This window comes from Falco biarmicus, chromosome 3 (assembly GCF_023638135.1).
Source record: "Falco biarmicus isolate bFalBia1 chromosome 3, bFalBia1.pri, whole genome shotgun sequence".
NCBI lineage: Eukaryota > Metazoa > Chordata > Aves > Falconiformes > Falconidae > Falco > Falco biarmicus.
Window position 1 is genome coordinate 71,189,679 of NC_079290.1, and position 17,538 is coordinate 71,207,216.

The window sequence follows — 17,538 nt, forward strand, 5'->3', positions numbered from 1 at the left end:
TGCCTCATGTATGAGAACAGCACACTGTTCTACCCCAGATGGAAACTATTACATCAACATTATTACCTTTCTCAACCAAACTTAACTTCAAATGCATTTAATCAAATCTTTTTCATAAGTGTGTTGACTGGTGTTTAATTATTACCATTTAATGACTGTATCCCATGTCAGCACTTCCATGATTCTGCCCCATATCCATGTCAAACTGGCTATGCTAGGCTGTGTCATCCTTTTTACCAGTTTTTAAGCATATGTTCAGTGTAAGCTTTTTTGTAGTACACTGGCATTCCCCAGTACTCCACTGTCATTCCAGCAGCTGTACTGTGAGCAACAGAACTAATAAAGACACTGGATCCAGTGGATTTGGATCCTTTAGCTCCATAATAAACTTAATTACAATAACTAGAATTTATTCTCCATTTGCCTTATGAAAAACCCATCTAGCCGTCTGGAACTATGTATATGCAAAGTGTACGGCTAATGTATTGGTTGTCTGGCTGATTGCTGCTAACAAGAATGTGTAAGAGCTGAGTTTTTTGCTTGCTCTTCCTTTGCTGAGGAAACAAATTTAGGCTTATTTCAGTGACATACCAACTTCCACAAAACTTACAGGACTGTAATGACTTTCTCTAAATTAGATTGGAACTGGTCAAAAGTGCACAGAACGACAGACAGATGAACAGATAATGTAAATCTTGCTCGGAACATCAAAATCAAATTTGCCTTTGGTAATTTGGAGATCTGAAGTCCGTTCTATTAATGCTGTTGAGTTCACTGTAAAAATGTTTTATTTTAATAGTGGTGTAATATAGTTGCTCTACAGATATTGCCAGGTATCCAGACAGTTTTTCACTTCTATTTAGAGGTGATAAAGTGCTCAGGAGTGATACCAGGCTACCCTTGGGTACCGGTCGTACAGCAGCCAGCGTGCCCGCCGGGAGTGAGTGCTCTGCCAGCCACAGGCTCCGTGGGGTAGGACCCAATGACCAGTGTCAGACACAAACAGGTCACAGTGGTTTTCAAAATACAGGTCAGAAATATCGTATAGATACTTATTTTCTGAACACTGTTAGAAACAGCGAAGGTTAGTGAAAGGTGAAAGGAGACTCACTGGCATGGCCTGGTTGACATTTGTCCCCCACATATTGATGCCAAGGGTCCCACTTGGCAGTTTGGTATTGCCTAAATTACCTGTCAAGACACACAAAAATGTTGGTAGTGGGGAATTTAAGAAAAGTTCTTAAAATTATCCCGGCAACCTCTGGCTCTTTTTTAGAACAAGAAATTTAACTTTTCCCTCCCGATGAGCCCTTATCCCAAGAGGCTCAGTGCTCCCTCCCTGGCCGGGGCAGCTTCTCCTCCGTCCCCCTGCGCACCGGCCCCTTCCCGCACCCGGGGCCACGAAGGGCAGTCACCGGGCGGGTGGTGGCACCGGGGGGGGTGATGGCACCGGGCGGGTGGTGGCACCGGGCGGGTGATGGCCCCGGGCGGGTGGTGGCACCGGCGGGTGATGGCCCCGGGCGGCGGGCGGGGGCTGGGCCGCCTCCCGCCGAGGGGAGCCCTGCACGCCGGCTCCCGCCCAGCGTCCCGGGCCGCCGCTGGCCGCGGGCCCCGTCTCGGCACAGCCGCCACCACGGTGAGGGGCCGCGGGCGGGGCGGTGGGAGCTGCGGGGCGCGGCGGGAGGGGGCGGCGGCTGCCTCGGCGGCGCGCCGGCAGGGCGGGCAGCGGGGCCGGGGTGGCTGCCGGGCGGCCGCCGGCCGTGGCCCGGCTCCTTTCGCTTTCGCTTCCCGCGCCGGGGAGGCCAGAGGAAGGCTCCGGCGGGCCCAGGGCTCGGTTCCCGCGGACGCGGCTGGTCGGTAGGTGCCCGTAGCGCGGCCCGCGGCGGGGAGCGGAGCGCCGGCTTCCCCCCGGCCCCGATCCCCGGCCCCTGCCCCTCAACCGGGGCTGCGGCGGGCACCGCGGCCGCCGCCCGCTCACTTGGGCCTTGCGGGCCGCTGCCGCAGGCCGGGCCCTGCTGCCGCGGGCGGGCCCGCGCCCCTCGGCCGCCCCCCTGCCGTGCCCGGGGCCGGGCTGGCCGGGCGCGGGGGCTCGCCTGGCTGAGGGCCGTTCCCCTCCACACCAGGCCGGGCGCCCCGGAGCGGCTGGGGGCGGCCGAGCCGTGCGGGTGCCCGCGGAGCGGCTGGGGGCGGCGAGGCTGTGCCGGGGCGGAGGTGGGGCCGCGGGCAGGCGCAGGCTGCCGTGCCGGCGGGGAGCTGGGCCCCACCGGGGCTTGCCACACCAGCTGTGCTTATTACTGTTTTTTTTAAAGAGTAGAACCACAGTGTGACGGATTGTTTAGCCTGGCGTTCCCCGAGCTTTTAAAAGCGTAAGTAAGGAAAAAGAAACTAGCATAGTTCGCTTGAAGCCTTGATGTAAGACTTAAAACCTTACTTTATTCTTATGCTTCTGCTCTCTGCATGCACCCCTTGCTTTTCAGGGGTGAAGTACAAACTGTTGGTTGCTGGGCTGAGACCAGAGGCATGGTTCAATAATACAGAAAAACCAGTGTTGGGGTGCTGATGGCAGGTGGAACTGCGTTGCAGCTGCCTATTGCAGGTGTCAGTCTACTATGGACTCGCTCTACCGGTTCAGCATTGGTCAAGAAATGTTGATGTGTTAGTCATCAGGTATTTTCTGCCATTCTGCAGCTGGCGTAAACATGTAAAACCAATACAAAATGCCTGTCATCTGCTCTGATTTCTCAAAATGCAGTCATGTGCCTTTGCCTTGCCTGGGTCAAGTTTGCCTTGCCGCGTGATCCCCAAGCGCACAGAGCTGCTAGGAGCCACAGCCGGTTACCCACAGCTGCTAATTCTGCTTGTTCTGTGGGAGATCCCCCACACACGGCTCTTGATCCCACTCAGTAGTTTCATGACACATTGTGAACACGCTGGGGCTGGCAGTGCTGTATCTCAGCCTAACAAAGCTGTTTTCCTTTGGTTCCTTTTATAGCCGAAAGAGAAAGATGTAATTCAGACCCAAAGTGCAGTTTGTCTGTAGTCTGCCACAGGAGCGTGTTCCTCACCAATGACAAACCACAGCCAACTCAGCAATAGCAAATACTCTGTTGCTGCAATTTTGGGGCCAGCACTACTCTTTAAGAAGTGTTTCGGGTCACCTTAGTGAGAAAGCTGCTGTAAGTCTCTGTATTCTAGCATCCAGATTCTAATTTATTTTATTTGCAATGAGAAAAAGAAAAAGCTTTTTTGGCTTACAGCCCTTAAAAACAAGGCATCTATGCTGGAAGTACTTTTTTTAGTGGCAGTGGTTGCCTAAAACGTATGTGAATTAAAATTAATTATGCAGGTTAGATTGCATTTCCCTGGGCAAGCAGAACTCTTCACATTTATTCTGCATTTGTCCTGCCGTATTTGAGTGGAGAACACCAGGCAGTTTAACGAAAGTTCATGAGCTTTGTTTTAACAGCATTTACTGAAATTTTTGACAAGAAGGAATACTTCTGACTGCAACTATGTGACTTTGTTCTTTCTATGCATTGCCACACAGTAAGTGGAGATTTTGTGTTAGTGTCAGAATTAAATTCACAGTTTTACTCTTTGGAATTGGATACCTTAAGATTCTTTTACCCCTTAGAATTATATGCTGAATACGAGTCTGAGAGTGCTGTTGCGGTGAAGGACAACCACATTGTGGGCTGTGTTAGTAAACGCAGCTGAGGGACAGCTGGTCAAGGGAGTGACTCTTCCCCTGTGAGACTGTCAAGGTGGTTAGGGGACTGGAGCACTTGATATTCAAGGAGAAAGAGAGAGGTGTATTTGTTCAGCCTTAAGAGGAGGTGAAGGAATGAGAGATCTTACTGCTATAGGTGGGAATCTGTAGAGTCAGGCTCCTCTTGGAGGTGTATGACAGTAGGATGAGAGTAATGGATGTAAGCTGGTTTAGCTACAAGGAAGGTTTTTCCTTGTTTTGTTTGCTTTTAACCTGGAGAATGGCCAAGCACTGAAGGGAGGGGGTCTAGTGAGTGTGTGGAGCGTCCATTCATGGAGGTGTTATGGACGCTTGACTGGACAAAGGCCTGTGCAACCACATCTAAATCGGCTTGTACTGGATGGAGTATGAAAATCCCTCCCCACCTATGTGGTACTGTTATTCTGCGATTACTCAAAAAACCCAGGCGTTATAGCATTAGAAATTTGTTAAAGTTATGCTTAGGGAAATACAAACCCCATAAAGTATGCAGGAAACATTAGATTTTCTTGAAATTGCATCTGGAATGAACATATGGTCATCACAAAAACTTGTAATGTAAATGTAATTTACCATATTGTGTGAACTTAAAAAAAGGAAGACCTTGCATATTTTCTTACTGGTAATTTATGGCTTGGATTTTGTGTTACAAAAGCTAGTATACTGTTGGAAAACATTAAGCAGGAGACCTGATGACAATGTAAGTTTTTATATTTCTTTCTTAGTTTCTCACACTTACTGTGCAGTGAATTTTAGGCAGCAGTGCTTTAAAGGGGCTCATAGACATTTTCGTGAAAGCTAATTTACTGTCTGGGAATTTTTAAGGAGAAGAAAGTGACTGTTCAGAGCCATGCATGCAGCCAAATCTTTGAATTTAAAACTGTTCCTTATTCTGATTACCTACTGAAGACACACGGCTGTTGGTTACATTACCTCCGCTTTCACAGTGGTCCAGTTTGTAAGTAATCTAAACTGTCAGTTTTGGCTTTTAGCAATCTCTAGGTGTCATTAAAGGTTAAGGACAAAATTATGATGGATTTAGTTTAGTCTCTGCTGTATTTGTTCTAAGAATGCGCTGTGGGTTTCTGTGATTTCACGTTGTGTGGTAAGTTTGAAGAATTTGTGTCATTGCTTCTTCAGGGTGGTTCAGTATTAAAGAAGAGCATGACATAGCTACTAAATATCTTTAAGGAACCAAATTTTAATTCTAGCTCAAACTCATGGATTAATGTATAAGATGTTAGGGAACTGAATGTATGTTTGAAGAGGAGGCACTGCAGTTTGGAGTATGGTGCTTTTTGTATTTTGCTCATTGCAAAAAAATCAGATCTAGGCTTAAAATGGAGTTCAATTGTGAGATATGAGGGGCTTTTTCATAAGTGTTAAGGACTGTAGTTACCAAATGTAGTAGAAAAACCGGTGTATTTTTTAACATCTTGCATTTAAGCTACTGTTTTTAGAATGGTGGAAAGAGTAAGTCAGCACAGAATAATTAAAGTTCTTTTTACATCCCCCCAAATCTGAGGCTACCCACTGCATGTTTATTTGAAGATTTGGACAAAGAACTATTAAAATTAAATGCCTTGGGCTAGAAGAGGATTTGTAAGACTGATAGTATGTCTCTGTAATTTGAAGTAGGGATGATTTAGCAATGATGCAAAGTAGCGATGACAGCAAAGTCAGTATTTCCTTCAGAGGTTTTGAAAAAGGAAAAGGTGTATCTGTAAAGCCTTAAAGACTGACTTTCTGTAAATTGGTCTTCTCTCAGTAAATACTGTTTTCCACAGTTTTCAGTTTCTTTGTTGGGTGGGATGGGCAAAGGAGAAGTCTTCTGTTAGCATTGCTTTCTTTAGAAAAACACAACATTGTTTTATTTGCAGCTGTGTTGGAAAAGGTTGTTACCGAAATCTCGGAATGAAGAACTTATCGACACCAATGTGATGTAGATAAGCAGACACTTCTTTATTGACAGCCGGGTGCGTGAGTGAGTCCTCTCACGATCAATGCACGCCAGGTCTCAAAATCAGACACCATATATAGAACTTATTCATACATATTCATTAAATATTCATGCACAATCATAATATTTCCCGTAAATCATTAACATATTCTCCTCCCATATCCGATTCTGCGCAGTAGAGCTTAGAAAGGTCCAGAAATGGGTCTGGGGTACGATTTGGGTAGGTGGTGTCGGTGGTCGCGATCTCCCCCTGCCGGAATTACCTTTTACTAAAGTTCACGGTTTCTTGGCAGGTAACTACAAGTTGTTCCAGTCGACTCTCCCCAGTTCCCATTAATCCTATATTCTGACATTTCAATACACTTTCTACATACGGAAGACTAGTTAACTACAAAAAAACCCTTTCAAACCCTAAATTTATTACCTAAGTTTTAAACACTGATTCTAGCCCATTCTTCTGGCCTTGGTACGGGACTGTACAAAGGATTTCATAACAGCTTTTACTGTGCAAATATATTTCTTATCCCTCTATATTTCTATTAAAAATTATTTTATAAAATCAAATAAAGTCAATCAATCTTAACTTATTAGCAAATCTGTAACAAGGTGAGTAATCTGGGATTGTTTTCCTCTAGAAACGCAGCTTCCCTTTGCCAAAAGTACTTCCAGCTTTCTCACTGGCCTGATGAAAGATGCTTACCACTTGGCTCCTGTGAAGTTGAGGGAGATTTGTACATACCCTCCCTGCAGCCTACAAGTGAGGGCAGTGACGGAACTTTGAGCAGTTCAGTTGAAGACCCAGTGCTGTCAGCTGGTGTCTGCCTTCAAGTTCTTTCTGCCTGCAGCAATCACAGGTCTCAGAAAAACCTCAACACACTCCTTCTGCACTTTCACACTGGTTAGATGTAAGAAAAATAATGTTTGATTTCACCGTTAATAATATGTTTGGCTGTGTGAAAAACAGGAAAATCTTTTAACCTCTTACATTCTGCTGTGCCTCATCTGTACCAGGAGGATTATTCTAGTTTAATTATTTAAAATTAGTTTGGTTACTGGAAGAGGAAAATTGGGGAAGGCTTCTGATGCAATTATTGTCGTAGTACAGGTACTTTCATTATAAGCAAGATAGCGTGTTGTCTTGTTACTGACATTTGTGACAAAACTTTTTCATAGCTGTCTGCAGCTTCAACTTCTTGTTTTTGTTAAAAAAGGAGTATACAGAAAGAAAATCTCACTTAAATAACCTCTGTTTATACAGTATTAAAACTGAAATTGTCTCACAATAATTTTTTCTTTCCCCTTGTGCATACTCAGCGTTATATTACTCATATACTCTGTAAATAAATGCTATTGTATGCAGTTCTACATATCTTTCTTTTAGAGAAGTGAAACTCCAAAGTTATGTTTTATGCACATGCAGGGAATGGAATTCAGGCTGCTGATGTACTACTGGTCCTGCAGATAATTTCAGCAACTGTTTAACCCCGTTGTTGGTGATGCCTTAGTCATTTTCAGTAGGGGACAAATGCAATTTGGAGTGCAAATCTTCGTTCAGGAGCTCTTACTCTTTCTAGGAAATGGACTTCCAAAATTGATTTTATTTTGGTGTTTTTCCGGACATGTTTTACAACTTTTAAGATGATTCAGAATGTAAATTGGCAAAAATTGAATGCTGATCAAGCAAGACATCTAACTGGAAGGTTTTTTCAAAGGCTTTCATCATTATATTGCAAAGCATGTTTGCATCTGCCTTAATTATTAGTTGGGGTTTTTTTGTTAGTGTTAAATTATATCTATGAAAAATGATCCCCAAAGCCTGAAAATAAATGGAGACAATAAATTTAAATGCAAATACGGTATCCATATTTTGAGTAGTTAATGCTGGTCCACTGTGATTTTGAAATAGATGTGGTTATTGGAAAGACTGATTTACCTTATTTTGCTTTAAGTGATTCTAGACGACTACATTTTTGTAAGTTTGTAATTCTTTGGTTTTTAGGGGTTTCTACCTTGGTGAAGGTATACTGGACAAGTGTTGACTTGAAAGCTGCTTTTAGGATGTCTGAAGATGACGAAAAAGTTAGACTCCGTCGAATTGAACCTGCCATTCAGAAATTCATCAAAGTGGCCATTCCAACAGATCTGGAAAGGTTAAGAAAACACCAAATAAATATTGAGAAGGTTAGTGTTCACTTTTTGCTAATGTAGTTCTCTTTACAGTATAGAAGCAGTCACACTGCAAGTTTACATAGAGATTAAAATGAAAGGTTGATTATGAAATGCTTTAATTCAAATTTGGCTAAAAGTGAAAATGTTGTGTTGTCTGACAATTCAGTGTATACAAAGGCCTTTACATTTGTAGTAACTGGTCAATCTACAGAGTGAGAAACATTACTGTTTTGTGTTAAAAAGTTACTGTAAGGAAAGCAGCCTAATATTCTTTATTTTTAAGTCACAGTGGTTTGCTGCCAACTGTTCTGAGTAACTTACTGTTTATGTGTATCTTTTTCTTTATATATTTTAAACTGAGTTGAGAGAAATAGAGAGATTGAATTAAGGAAACAGAAGAAGAATGGTATCAGGATTGTAGCATGTTTATAATGCTTCTTGTTGACATTAGCTCACAGTTGATAGTGAAACTGAATGTGCTTCCAAGAAGTTGAATTCTTTCATACACTGTGGCAGTGCCTGCACCGCTACAATAAACGTGCCCAGGACAGTTGTCTGGCATGAAACTGGCTATGTCCATATTATTAAATCCTCATGTTGTGCAAAACAGGGTGGCTGCATGCACACTGCTAATGGGGAGTAGCCTCTCTTCTGTGTTTATAACTCCTTAGCTGTTCCCGGGAGCTCTTTATGCGAGAGTGGTGTTTGGTATGGCCAAGGATGGTTCTAACAATTTAACAGCATGGATAACCAGGTTTCAGACCTGAAACATTCTCAATCTGTGTTTATTAGTACCAATATAGCATGTGGAAACAGAGAAATTGGTTTATTGAGGAAGGTGGTAAGAGATTTACTAAAACAGGTGACACCAATAAAAAAAGGAAGAGTGACTCAAACACACACAGTCATAATATCAACATTGCAATGGAAGTTTTGAAATGACCATACAAGACATTTGTTTGGAAAAGACTATACTTACCACCACAGAGAATTCAGTGACGGTGTCTGTAGTTCTGCACATTTCTGAAAAAGTGTACATCATATTAATTTGACTAGGCTTATTCATGGTGCATAAAACCAAGTGTATATGTAAATCTGGACATTTTTTAATGCCTTGGGAAGGAATGAAGCAATTGGGAAAAAATAGGTGAACATGATTTTGATTTCCTGAAAGGTATGATCTGAAGGGTATGTATAATGTATTGTTGAAACTGTTTTGCATTTTGCTGTTGTCATTTGTTCACAACTTTTACCATAACTTTACTGTCACTTTACCAAGTGGGTAACCTTTTGGGTGAAATTTTCCATGCCTGGTTTCTGCCACAAATAGTTTGGTGGTGGGGTAGAAGGGAAAATAAGTCCGTGTATTTGTTTCTGAGAACATAGTCAAGAAATATGTTGTTAAAGTGATAGTAATTTCTTTTAATAACAAATAATTAGTTTAAATGGTAGTAAGTGATTGATAGTGTGGTGATAATTTTTTTCCAAAGTAGTGATGTGTTGAAACACTTAGATATTTTTGTGGGGTGGTCTTTGTTCAGACTGTACATTTTGCTGTGCCTCTAAAATCTGCTGGTTTTTGGCCAAGATGTACAATTCTGAAAAAAAAGTGGTTTGCAGGTATTTAGTAGATACTGGTAGAACTTCACCACCTGAAGTTTACTAAAGATTACCCAATGCTAAAGGCATGCTCCTGTGCTTAGAAATTAGCAGAACTCATTCCTGGAGTTGCTAATTTGATTGGTCCTGAATCTGAGAATGAAAACAGAGATGATTTTCTGTGTTGCCTTTGTCTCATCTTCTTACTTTCCCTTACTTGTGTGCAAAAGGATACTTCCTGACTCATGTAAATAAAGGATAAAGAATTGGGTGGGGGGAACTTCTGAAGAAGTACCTGAGATGGCAGGTGAAAGTGCAGAAATGGTGGCTGACCACGGAACAAGAGAAAAACTGTGATTGAGGGAGACCTGGGGCTGCTGGGACTAATGGTGGGAGGTAATCATTTGACTTTTTCCTGATAAAGGTGTAATAAGGATGCAGAAAGGATATGAACTGCAATATTCACAAACTGAAAAGTGTATTGGTATAATATTTGCCAGAAGCAATACCTTCTGAATGAGATGACCTATTTTTTTCAGTTACAGCATGTTGTTTACTCTGTGTTATTCCGTATTTGTATAATTAATTTCTTTACCTAGATGCCAGCTGATTCAGCAGGTTTTTTGCCTTGGAGTCAGCCAGTTTGGAGCAGCCCTGTCTGTAGTGGCTAGGAGTGGCTTTCTCTTCTCCAGCTTCTCCCACAAAGAATTGAGTTACTTTGCACTGCAGCCAGAGTACAGAGGAGTCAGTGTTAGCTTGCTTTTGAGTGAGATGATGGGGGAACAAGGAGCCTCAACTGTTAACTTGCCCTGGACAGATGTACACTGTACATGCATGGCCCGTACCTAGCAGTGACCATAGAGCTAGCTAAAGGCAACTAGTGAAGGATTTGGAGGTGCTTGAGGAAAGTAACATAATAACAGCTTTTCCATGCAGGTTGTTCCATTGAAACAGAGACAGTCTTGGTAGCCAGGTTGTTCCCTTCTTTCTCTAACCAGAAGTTGCACTACTGCTTGTGGAAGCAACATGCATTTGTCATAATACAGCAAGAGGGATTTCTTGGTTGCAGAGAGGTAGAGTTTTGGGTCTGTAGCTGGCTTATGTTAACATTACGTTAAAAATTCTATCCTTGGGGCAGCACTCCAGTTAATACCAACGGCATCAATGAGTGTGGAGCAGCGAGGCATACCTTTCTTCGGAGTCTTGAGGAAGGCATCCAGGAACAAAGGGATGTAGTCAATAAATACCCACAAAAGGGTAGCATAAAAGCTACAGTTTTGCCTGAAAGGAAAACCACAGGTGGTCACTGGAAAAAGGTAGCCTGTTGATGGGAGCGGGGAGCTGACCTGCCACTACAGAATGGAAAATGATTAGCAGGGCACACTAGCAGTACACAAATGGTTTTGGTACACTTTGAAAATAAAGATAAGCTTTTGATATGTGTAAGGCAGTAATAGCAAGAGACAATGGAAGGGATGGACATAACTTATGCTACTTGCTTTTTATTTTTTTTTTTTTTTTGTAAGACGACTACTTTACACAGCTAAATAGATTCTTTGCTAAGTATTGTTCATATCCGTAAAAGCTCCCTCAGTTAGGGTATATACATACCCTATCAAGAAGCTTCAGGACACTGGGTGCTGCAGTGAGGAACAGGGACATGATCAGTGATGTGTAGTACTTAACAGTGTGAGAGATGATCTTGGGAATTGCTGTGTTTTGCAGAACCTGGTTATTGAGGAGCTATGGGCAGTTACTGGTTGATCCTGCTGAAAATATTTTATCTATTTAGAGAAAGAATAATTACACTGTATCTAGCCAGTTAATGTTACCATGGTTCAGGGAAGGGGTGAAATACGTTCCACTCAATTCACCCATGTCTTTACTGGTCCAGCAACTCATCTGCGTGAGGCATTCCTGTTTTGCAGACAGAAGGGAGATTGTTGCAAAAACAGTTTTCTGTGTCTGGAAGAAAATGCAGAAAATATTAGCATTTGGGATAAAATGGGTCGTTAGTTTAGTTCTGATCTAGCACTTTGTTCAAAGCATGGTTGGAGGCTCATGCTTAGCCAGAGTTTAATTATAGGTAATGGCATTCAATGACCACACTAAAATGCCAAGATGCTTGATTGAGTAGTTGAATTTTATATTTTAACTGTTAAAAATCTGATGCAATCTAGAAGTATCTGGTTTGGACAGTCCTTGAGATTTTCAGGTTGTAGGTAGTATCATTGTGAATGATCTTTTCAGTCAACATAATAAAAATTGTATACCAGAAAAATCCTTAAATAATTGTAAACATAATTGTTAACAGCACTTACTCTAGAACAACACTTTTATGAAAGCAAGAAGTGGTAGCAATGTTTAGTATAGGTTTGTCTTTCTGATTTCAGAATACAGTTAAAAATTTCTGTGTCCTCAGACAGTATAAAACCTGGCAGATTTGATATTTGAGTTAGTAATTAATCGAATTATTAGAAACAAGTAACTATGGATAAATTATTTAAATAATCAATTGGTAACTATGCCAGAAGGTATTTAGCAGTACTGAAAACTTCAGAACTTCTTTGTTATTATAAAAAATATGACACAAACATTTATGAGAAGTAATACATCTGAGTATAATAATAGTTCATAAATGCCAGATTCTTTAAAAAGTCCACACTCAGTGTAATGTTCTTTAAATTTGAAAGTTTATCTTTTTTTAAAAATACTTTTCTGACTGTAAGAACTATAAATACTCCAAAATCTACTCTATTGATAGATTTATGAGAAGGTGAGAATAAAAATTTTCGGAATTTAAAATCTGTCACTAGATAGTTTTAGATTATCAGAACACTAGCAACTAGTTTGGTTGAATTACTTCCATGATAGTTTGCATTTTGTATCTTTTACATGCATTTTAGCCATAACGAATGTGTTACAGAACTTTTATGAGCTGTCAGCATCAGCAGTTTAAATGGTTTTCTCTAAAATACTTTTTGTAAAATTAACTTTCAGCCATGTAAACCAAACATCCCTAGAGGTAAAAGGATAATTTTGTAGAATCTGATCCTGTTTATTTTACAGGCTACTTTTAAGCAAAAGTCACTAATTACGTCAAATTGCTTAGAGCAGCAACATTATTTACTTATGATGAAGCCAATATCTCTAACCTCGTTTCATGAATATTGATTTAAACCTTCGGTTCCAGAGATAGTCCAAACAATTAATCTACTAAATCACTGTTTGAAGAAACTATAAAATCAACATATAATGAAATTTGACCTTGAATACACCTTTTCAGAGGAAGTGGCTACCATAAGTCCATCATCATTGCTTCTCAACTATTTGAGAGTCCCGACTTCCCATATGACAGTTTCTGAAGACTTAAAAATTGCATCCTTAAGAAATCGGTTCCCTGTACCTGTTTTAGTTTAGTTCCGTGTTTTCCCCAAAGAGTTGTAGTTTCCTAGAAAGTACATTCCATGGATTGGACGGCTTTTCACTCCATAAAAGGAAATAAAATGCATGTTTATCAAAAAGAGTTACAAGTTTCTGTTAGCTTCTGTTAGATAAAAGCAATTGTCATGGTATTGCAGGAAGGTGGAGATTTTTGCATGGTGCCCTAAACTTTGTTGGTGATATGCAACAATCCTTAAAACCAAGAAATCTGCTCTAAGTCATGATGTCCTTTTTACTGTTGCTTTCAGTTTTGATTTAGTTTCCTGTGACTGTGCCAAATTTGAAGGATGCTGTGCGAAACACTTTTTACCTTTGACTGGGGACTGTTGTTGTGGTGGGAAGATACATAAAGGTGGTACAAAATGAGAAATTATCTGAGTCTTATGGCAGTCTTAATCAGAATGTATAAATTTGTGTAAGACATCTATTGTAGAGCTTTTAGAAATGTGGGTGAGTACTACCTACTGTAAAAATCAATGCAGAGGATATTACGAAAACCTTTGAGTTCTCTCCATGTCAACTGGATATTTTCAAGGAGAAATGGAAGTGATCCAAAGCATAAGCATGAAGGTTTCTTTCTAAAGAGAGCTTCTCAAAGAGAATGGGACAAAGAGGAAAAGAGATTGAGTGTCTTAATGTCTTATGTTTTATATTTCTGATGTGAAATACAAACTATTTGGCTATAGCACAGTTATTAAATATCACGGAATCATGGAACCACAGAGTGATTTGGGTTGTAAGGGAACTTTAAAGACCATCTAATCCAACCCCCCTGTGATGGGCAGGGATGTCTTCCACTAGATCAGGTTGCTCAAAGCCCCATCGAGCCTGACCCTGAACACTTCCAGTGATGGGGCATCCAGAACTTTTCTGGGCAACCTGGTCCAATGCCTCACCACCCTCATTGTAAAAATTTTTATTATGTCTGAGCTAAAATTAGCCTCTCTCAGTTTAAAAGCATTACCCCTTGTCCTGTCACTACAGGCCTTAGTAAAAAGTCTCTTCTAAGCCTTCTTTATATATTGAAAGGCTGCAGTCAGGTCTGGAGCCTTCTCTTCTCCAGGCTGAACAAGCCCAGCTCTCAGCCTGTCTTCACAGGTGTTCCACCCCTCCGACCTATTTTTTTTTGGCCCTCCTCTGGATCTGCTGTAACAGGTTAGGATTCCATTGATGTTTTACTTCGTGGAACTCCCTTAGTTTTACATGTGTTTGTTAATGGTAAATAATGTCAATACTAGCTTTTCTCAAGGTTTGCTATCGTTGGGTCCCACAGAGTGAATGTTACCCAGGAGTCCAGCCTACTTTGTGCTGGATGACAGAGAGAAGTCAACAAGGATGAATTATCCGACCATGTGAATATCATTACTCTGGGTGTATTAAGTCATTGGATTCTTTGGAGTCATCATCAGCATACTAGGAATTTCGAAGCAAAGTAATAAAACTTCTAAATATATAAAGCAGATAAATCTGTGGAGCGTTTCTTGTAGAAATTATAAAGAGCAATAAAGGTTTCCTGAGGAATTCTTCTTGTTGTCCTTAGCTGGAAAACAGGATTTTTTAAAATTTGATATGTGGACAGTGTATTACAGTCAGTTGAAATTGAAAAAGTAATTTTTCACCAGCCCCCTTCTGTTCCACCCTCAGAACTTCCTGTTTCAGTACTCTTTCAGGGATGACTGAATTGGAAGATACACTGTTGATACAGATTTTTTGGTCCATTTTATTTTAATAGACAATAGCAGTAATTTTAATGGCATAACAATTTGTGTGGAAGTTGCTAGTTTCCTAGAAAAATCACTTCAATCTGACTTAATTGAACACTAAACCTTTTCTCTTCAATAGCACTACAAAATCCTAACATGAAAGAACTTTTTTCTCTGAAAATAAGAAGTAACTTCTGATTTTTTGTTGTACTTTAGGAAGCTGAGTAATTTGTGATCCTTATTGCTGTGGCTTCTAAAATGATGAAAAGAATTAAGGAAAGATGTTGGCTGTAGATAAAGGTTTTTTATTGGTACCAAAGCATGTTAAGAAATTGGGGAATTAAACTTTACATAAAAATACTTCTCAAATCATAGTAAACATTTTGTCTTGTACTTTAAACATGTACTTGAACATTTAAAAGCATGTTCTTTTACTGTCTGGTATTGTAAACGCATTATTTGATGGTTTCAGCACATATTCCAGGAATCACAGTTTCTGCTTCTATTGTTTTACCACACTTTTTCATGATAATGTCTCTATATTATTTATGTCAACTGCCAATGGCAGGGATTGTTTGATTTTAATGATGAAAAGGTTTATATGTGGTGATAAGCAGTTCTTTTGCAAAACTTGCTGTCTGCTAATGGAATAATCACTCTGTCCTGTGGAAAGTGCTGTATGCACTGAAGTTAGTGGAGCCTCATGCAGGTTCCAGGTCTGCTCTGATAGTCCTTGTAGGTGTGTTGTGTTTGTAACCACATAGAAATGGTAAGTGTAAATGTAGGCAGCAGTGCTGTGTAATGAATGCAATTTTCTTTGTAAATAATGTCAGATACCTTGTTGTCCTATATGACCAGTACTGCTTATCCCATGTTCCTTTCCTTTTGCACTTCATTTTTCTGACCACCAATGGATTTATGCCACAGTAGTATCGGGATGCTACAAGATGCCTTTATTTTTAGAAACTGATGGTGAAACCCTAGTTATCTGTGATTCAGTAAAATACATTGTACAAAGTATTCACAAAATACATTGCCATTTACCTCTCTTAATTTTGCAGTGGAAATGCCCGTGGATCAGCTCAGCTTTTTTACTGCCAATTTTGGAAAATTAAAGTGATTATTTACTGAAGGCTTGTTTTTTCTGCATAGCCAGTTGGTAAAAATAGCAATTATGTGGAGTATTTTTCCTTTATTTTAGTATCAGAGATGCAGGCTCTGGGACAGATTGCACGAAGAGCACATTAACGCAGGACGAACAGTTCAGGTAAGGATATTAAAATGACTGTGATACTAATGGAATTAAATTAGATATATTTGACAGGTGGGTTTGAGAAGTACATGGTATTGCTTTACTTCATTTAAAAGGTAAGGATTTCCTAATTGTGTCCTATGAGGCAACTACAGTCAGAAATGTGTCAGGATTCTTGAACGAACAAAAGTTTGGAGACTGTTCTTTTGCAAACTATCCTCTTATGTTACTAAATTAGAAGACGGGAATTGCAGTATGGGATGCTGTTTATCTTAAAGTGTGGTTTCAGACCAAACACAGAACATCTGGACTACTAGTTTGGTGTGCACATCTCTTGTTAGATGCATTATGTCATCAAAGGAGGAAATACCAGACCCATTTGTCAGCATGGCATCATCTCAGTGACCTCATGCATAGTCAGTCACCCATTGCTCAGCACACAGGGAATCTTACATCTGTTTCTAAAACAATGCATGTTGTGATGAAAATGATGCAAAAGCTAATGCCAAACATCAGCCTTCACACTGCTAAGTAGGATACAGCCCACAAAGATGCTAAATAGCATACAGCCAAAAAAGACTATCAACACAGAAAAACGCAAAGAGCACATCTGCACTGCAAAGTTTGCTGATGCAGATATAGCAGCTAGTGGTTATAACATACATGCTGTACTGGCAAAATTCTGGGGACAGACATATCTTTGCCAGCAGGAAAGGCATCTTGTGTTGGTTTCATAGATGTTCAGAGGAGTGACATGCATGACTTTGTTACTAGAATGAACCTTTTGTGACCTATGTGGCATCTAGACCAGCAGGCTTTGCTGGCAGGGGTAGCATAATCCAAACCCACTATATTTCATATTTCTAATACTGTAAATTTCTGTGTTTGTTGTAATGCTTTACTGACTCCTGTGGGAAATTAGAGAGACTAAAAATGAAAAAAAAAAAGCTCAGAAAAAATAACTTAGTCCTGATTGAACAACAGTATTAGTAGGCAGAGCTGGAGTTATCTTTTTTGAGGAATGGAAGGTGTTAATGAGCTTTTGTAGTGTAGATGACAAGTTATATATGAAATCTACTTGATTTTTCTGTTATTTGGAGGTTTGAATGTTTATTTTGATTTTTCACCAATTCTTTCTGAAATTTGAATTTAGGTTTATTCTTAATATTTAAAGAATCTTCTAAAGTTGGACATCCTATTACAACAATGGTATTCTAACAGGTGTGGTGTAGTAAGCACATGTTTGCTTGTGTCTGTGCTCAAATATATTTTCACATCTGAGGGGTAGGAAGGACTTCTCTTTATTATCAGTATCATTTGTTTAGCAAGGCAAAATTTATCAATAATTAATCATGTTTAAGATTATGTTTTTAAATACATTAAGTGCTTTAGTAATAAAACCTCATATTTGTCTCTAGAAACATTTGTATTTATCTTGAACCTAAACCCTACCATTTTCACTTGCAGCCAAAATACATTTTCTTACATTTTATTTAATGTTTATTGCTTTTAGATCTGGACACAAGTTATACATTAAAGTGGCCCACATTCTGATACCCAGAGAGCAGAATAAGTACCTGGTTCCATGGAAGAAGAGTAGACTAGCTCTTTGTTTTAATTAAATAGTTAGGAGTTTGGAGTACTTGATAATAAATTATATGAC

At 40.1% G+C, this 17,538-nt stretch overlaps 1 protein-coding gene across 4 annotated transcripts in view; it reads left to right on the forward strand.

Annotated features, from left to right (window-relative positions):
* Positions 1-1,475: 1,475 nt before the first annotated feature.
* The window catches only part of STX17 (syntaxin 17), a 35,225-nt gene continuing 19,162 nt past the window's right edge, over positions 1,476-17,538 (forward strand). The window contains exons 1-3 of one of the 4 annotated variants that reach the window (XM_056330441.1): positions 1,476-1,636; positions 7,708-7,889; positions 15,825-15,890. In XM_056330441.1, the coding sequence (XP_056186416.1) occupies positions 7,767-7,889; positions 15,825-15,890 (189 nt within the window). In that variant the 5' untranslated portion in view covers positions 1,476-1,636; positions 7,708-7,766. Of the gene's footprint in view, positions 1,637-1,701; positions 1,858-5,628; positions 5,725-6,471; positions 6,614-7,707; positions 7,890-15,824; positions 15,891-17,538 lie in introns of those variants that run through there. The other 3 variants (XM_056330442.1, XM_056330444.1, XM_056330443.1) reach the window with 3 other exon arrangements.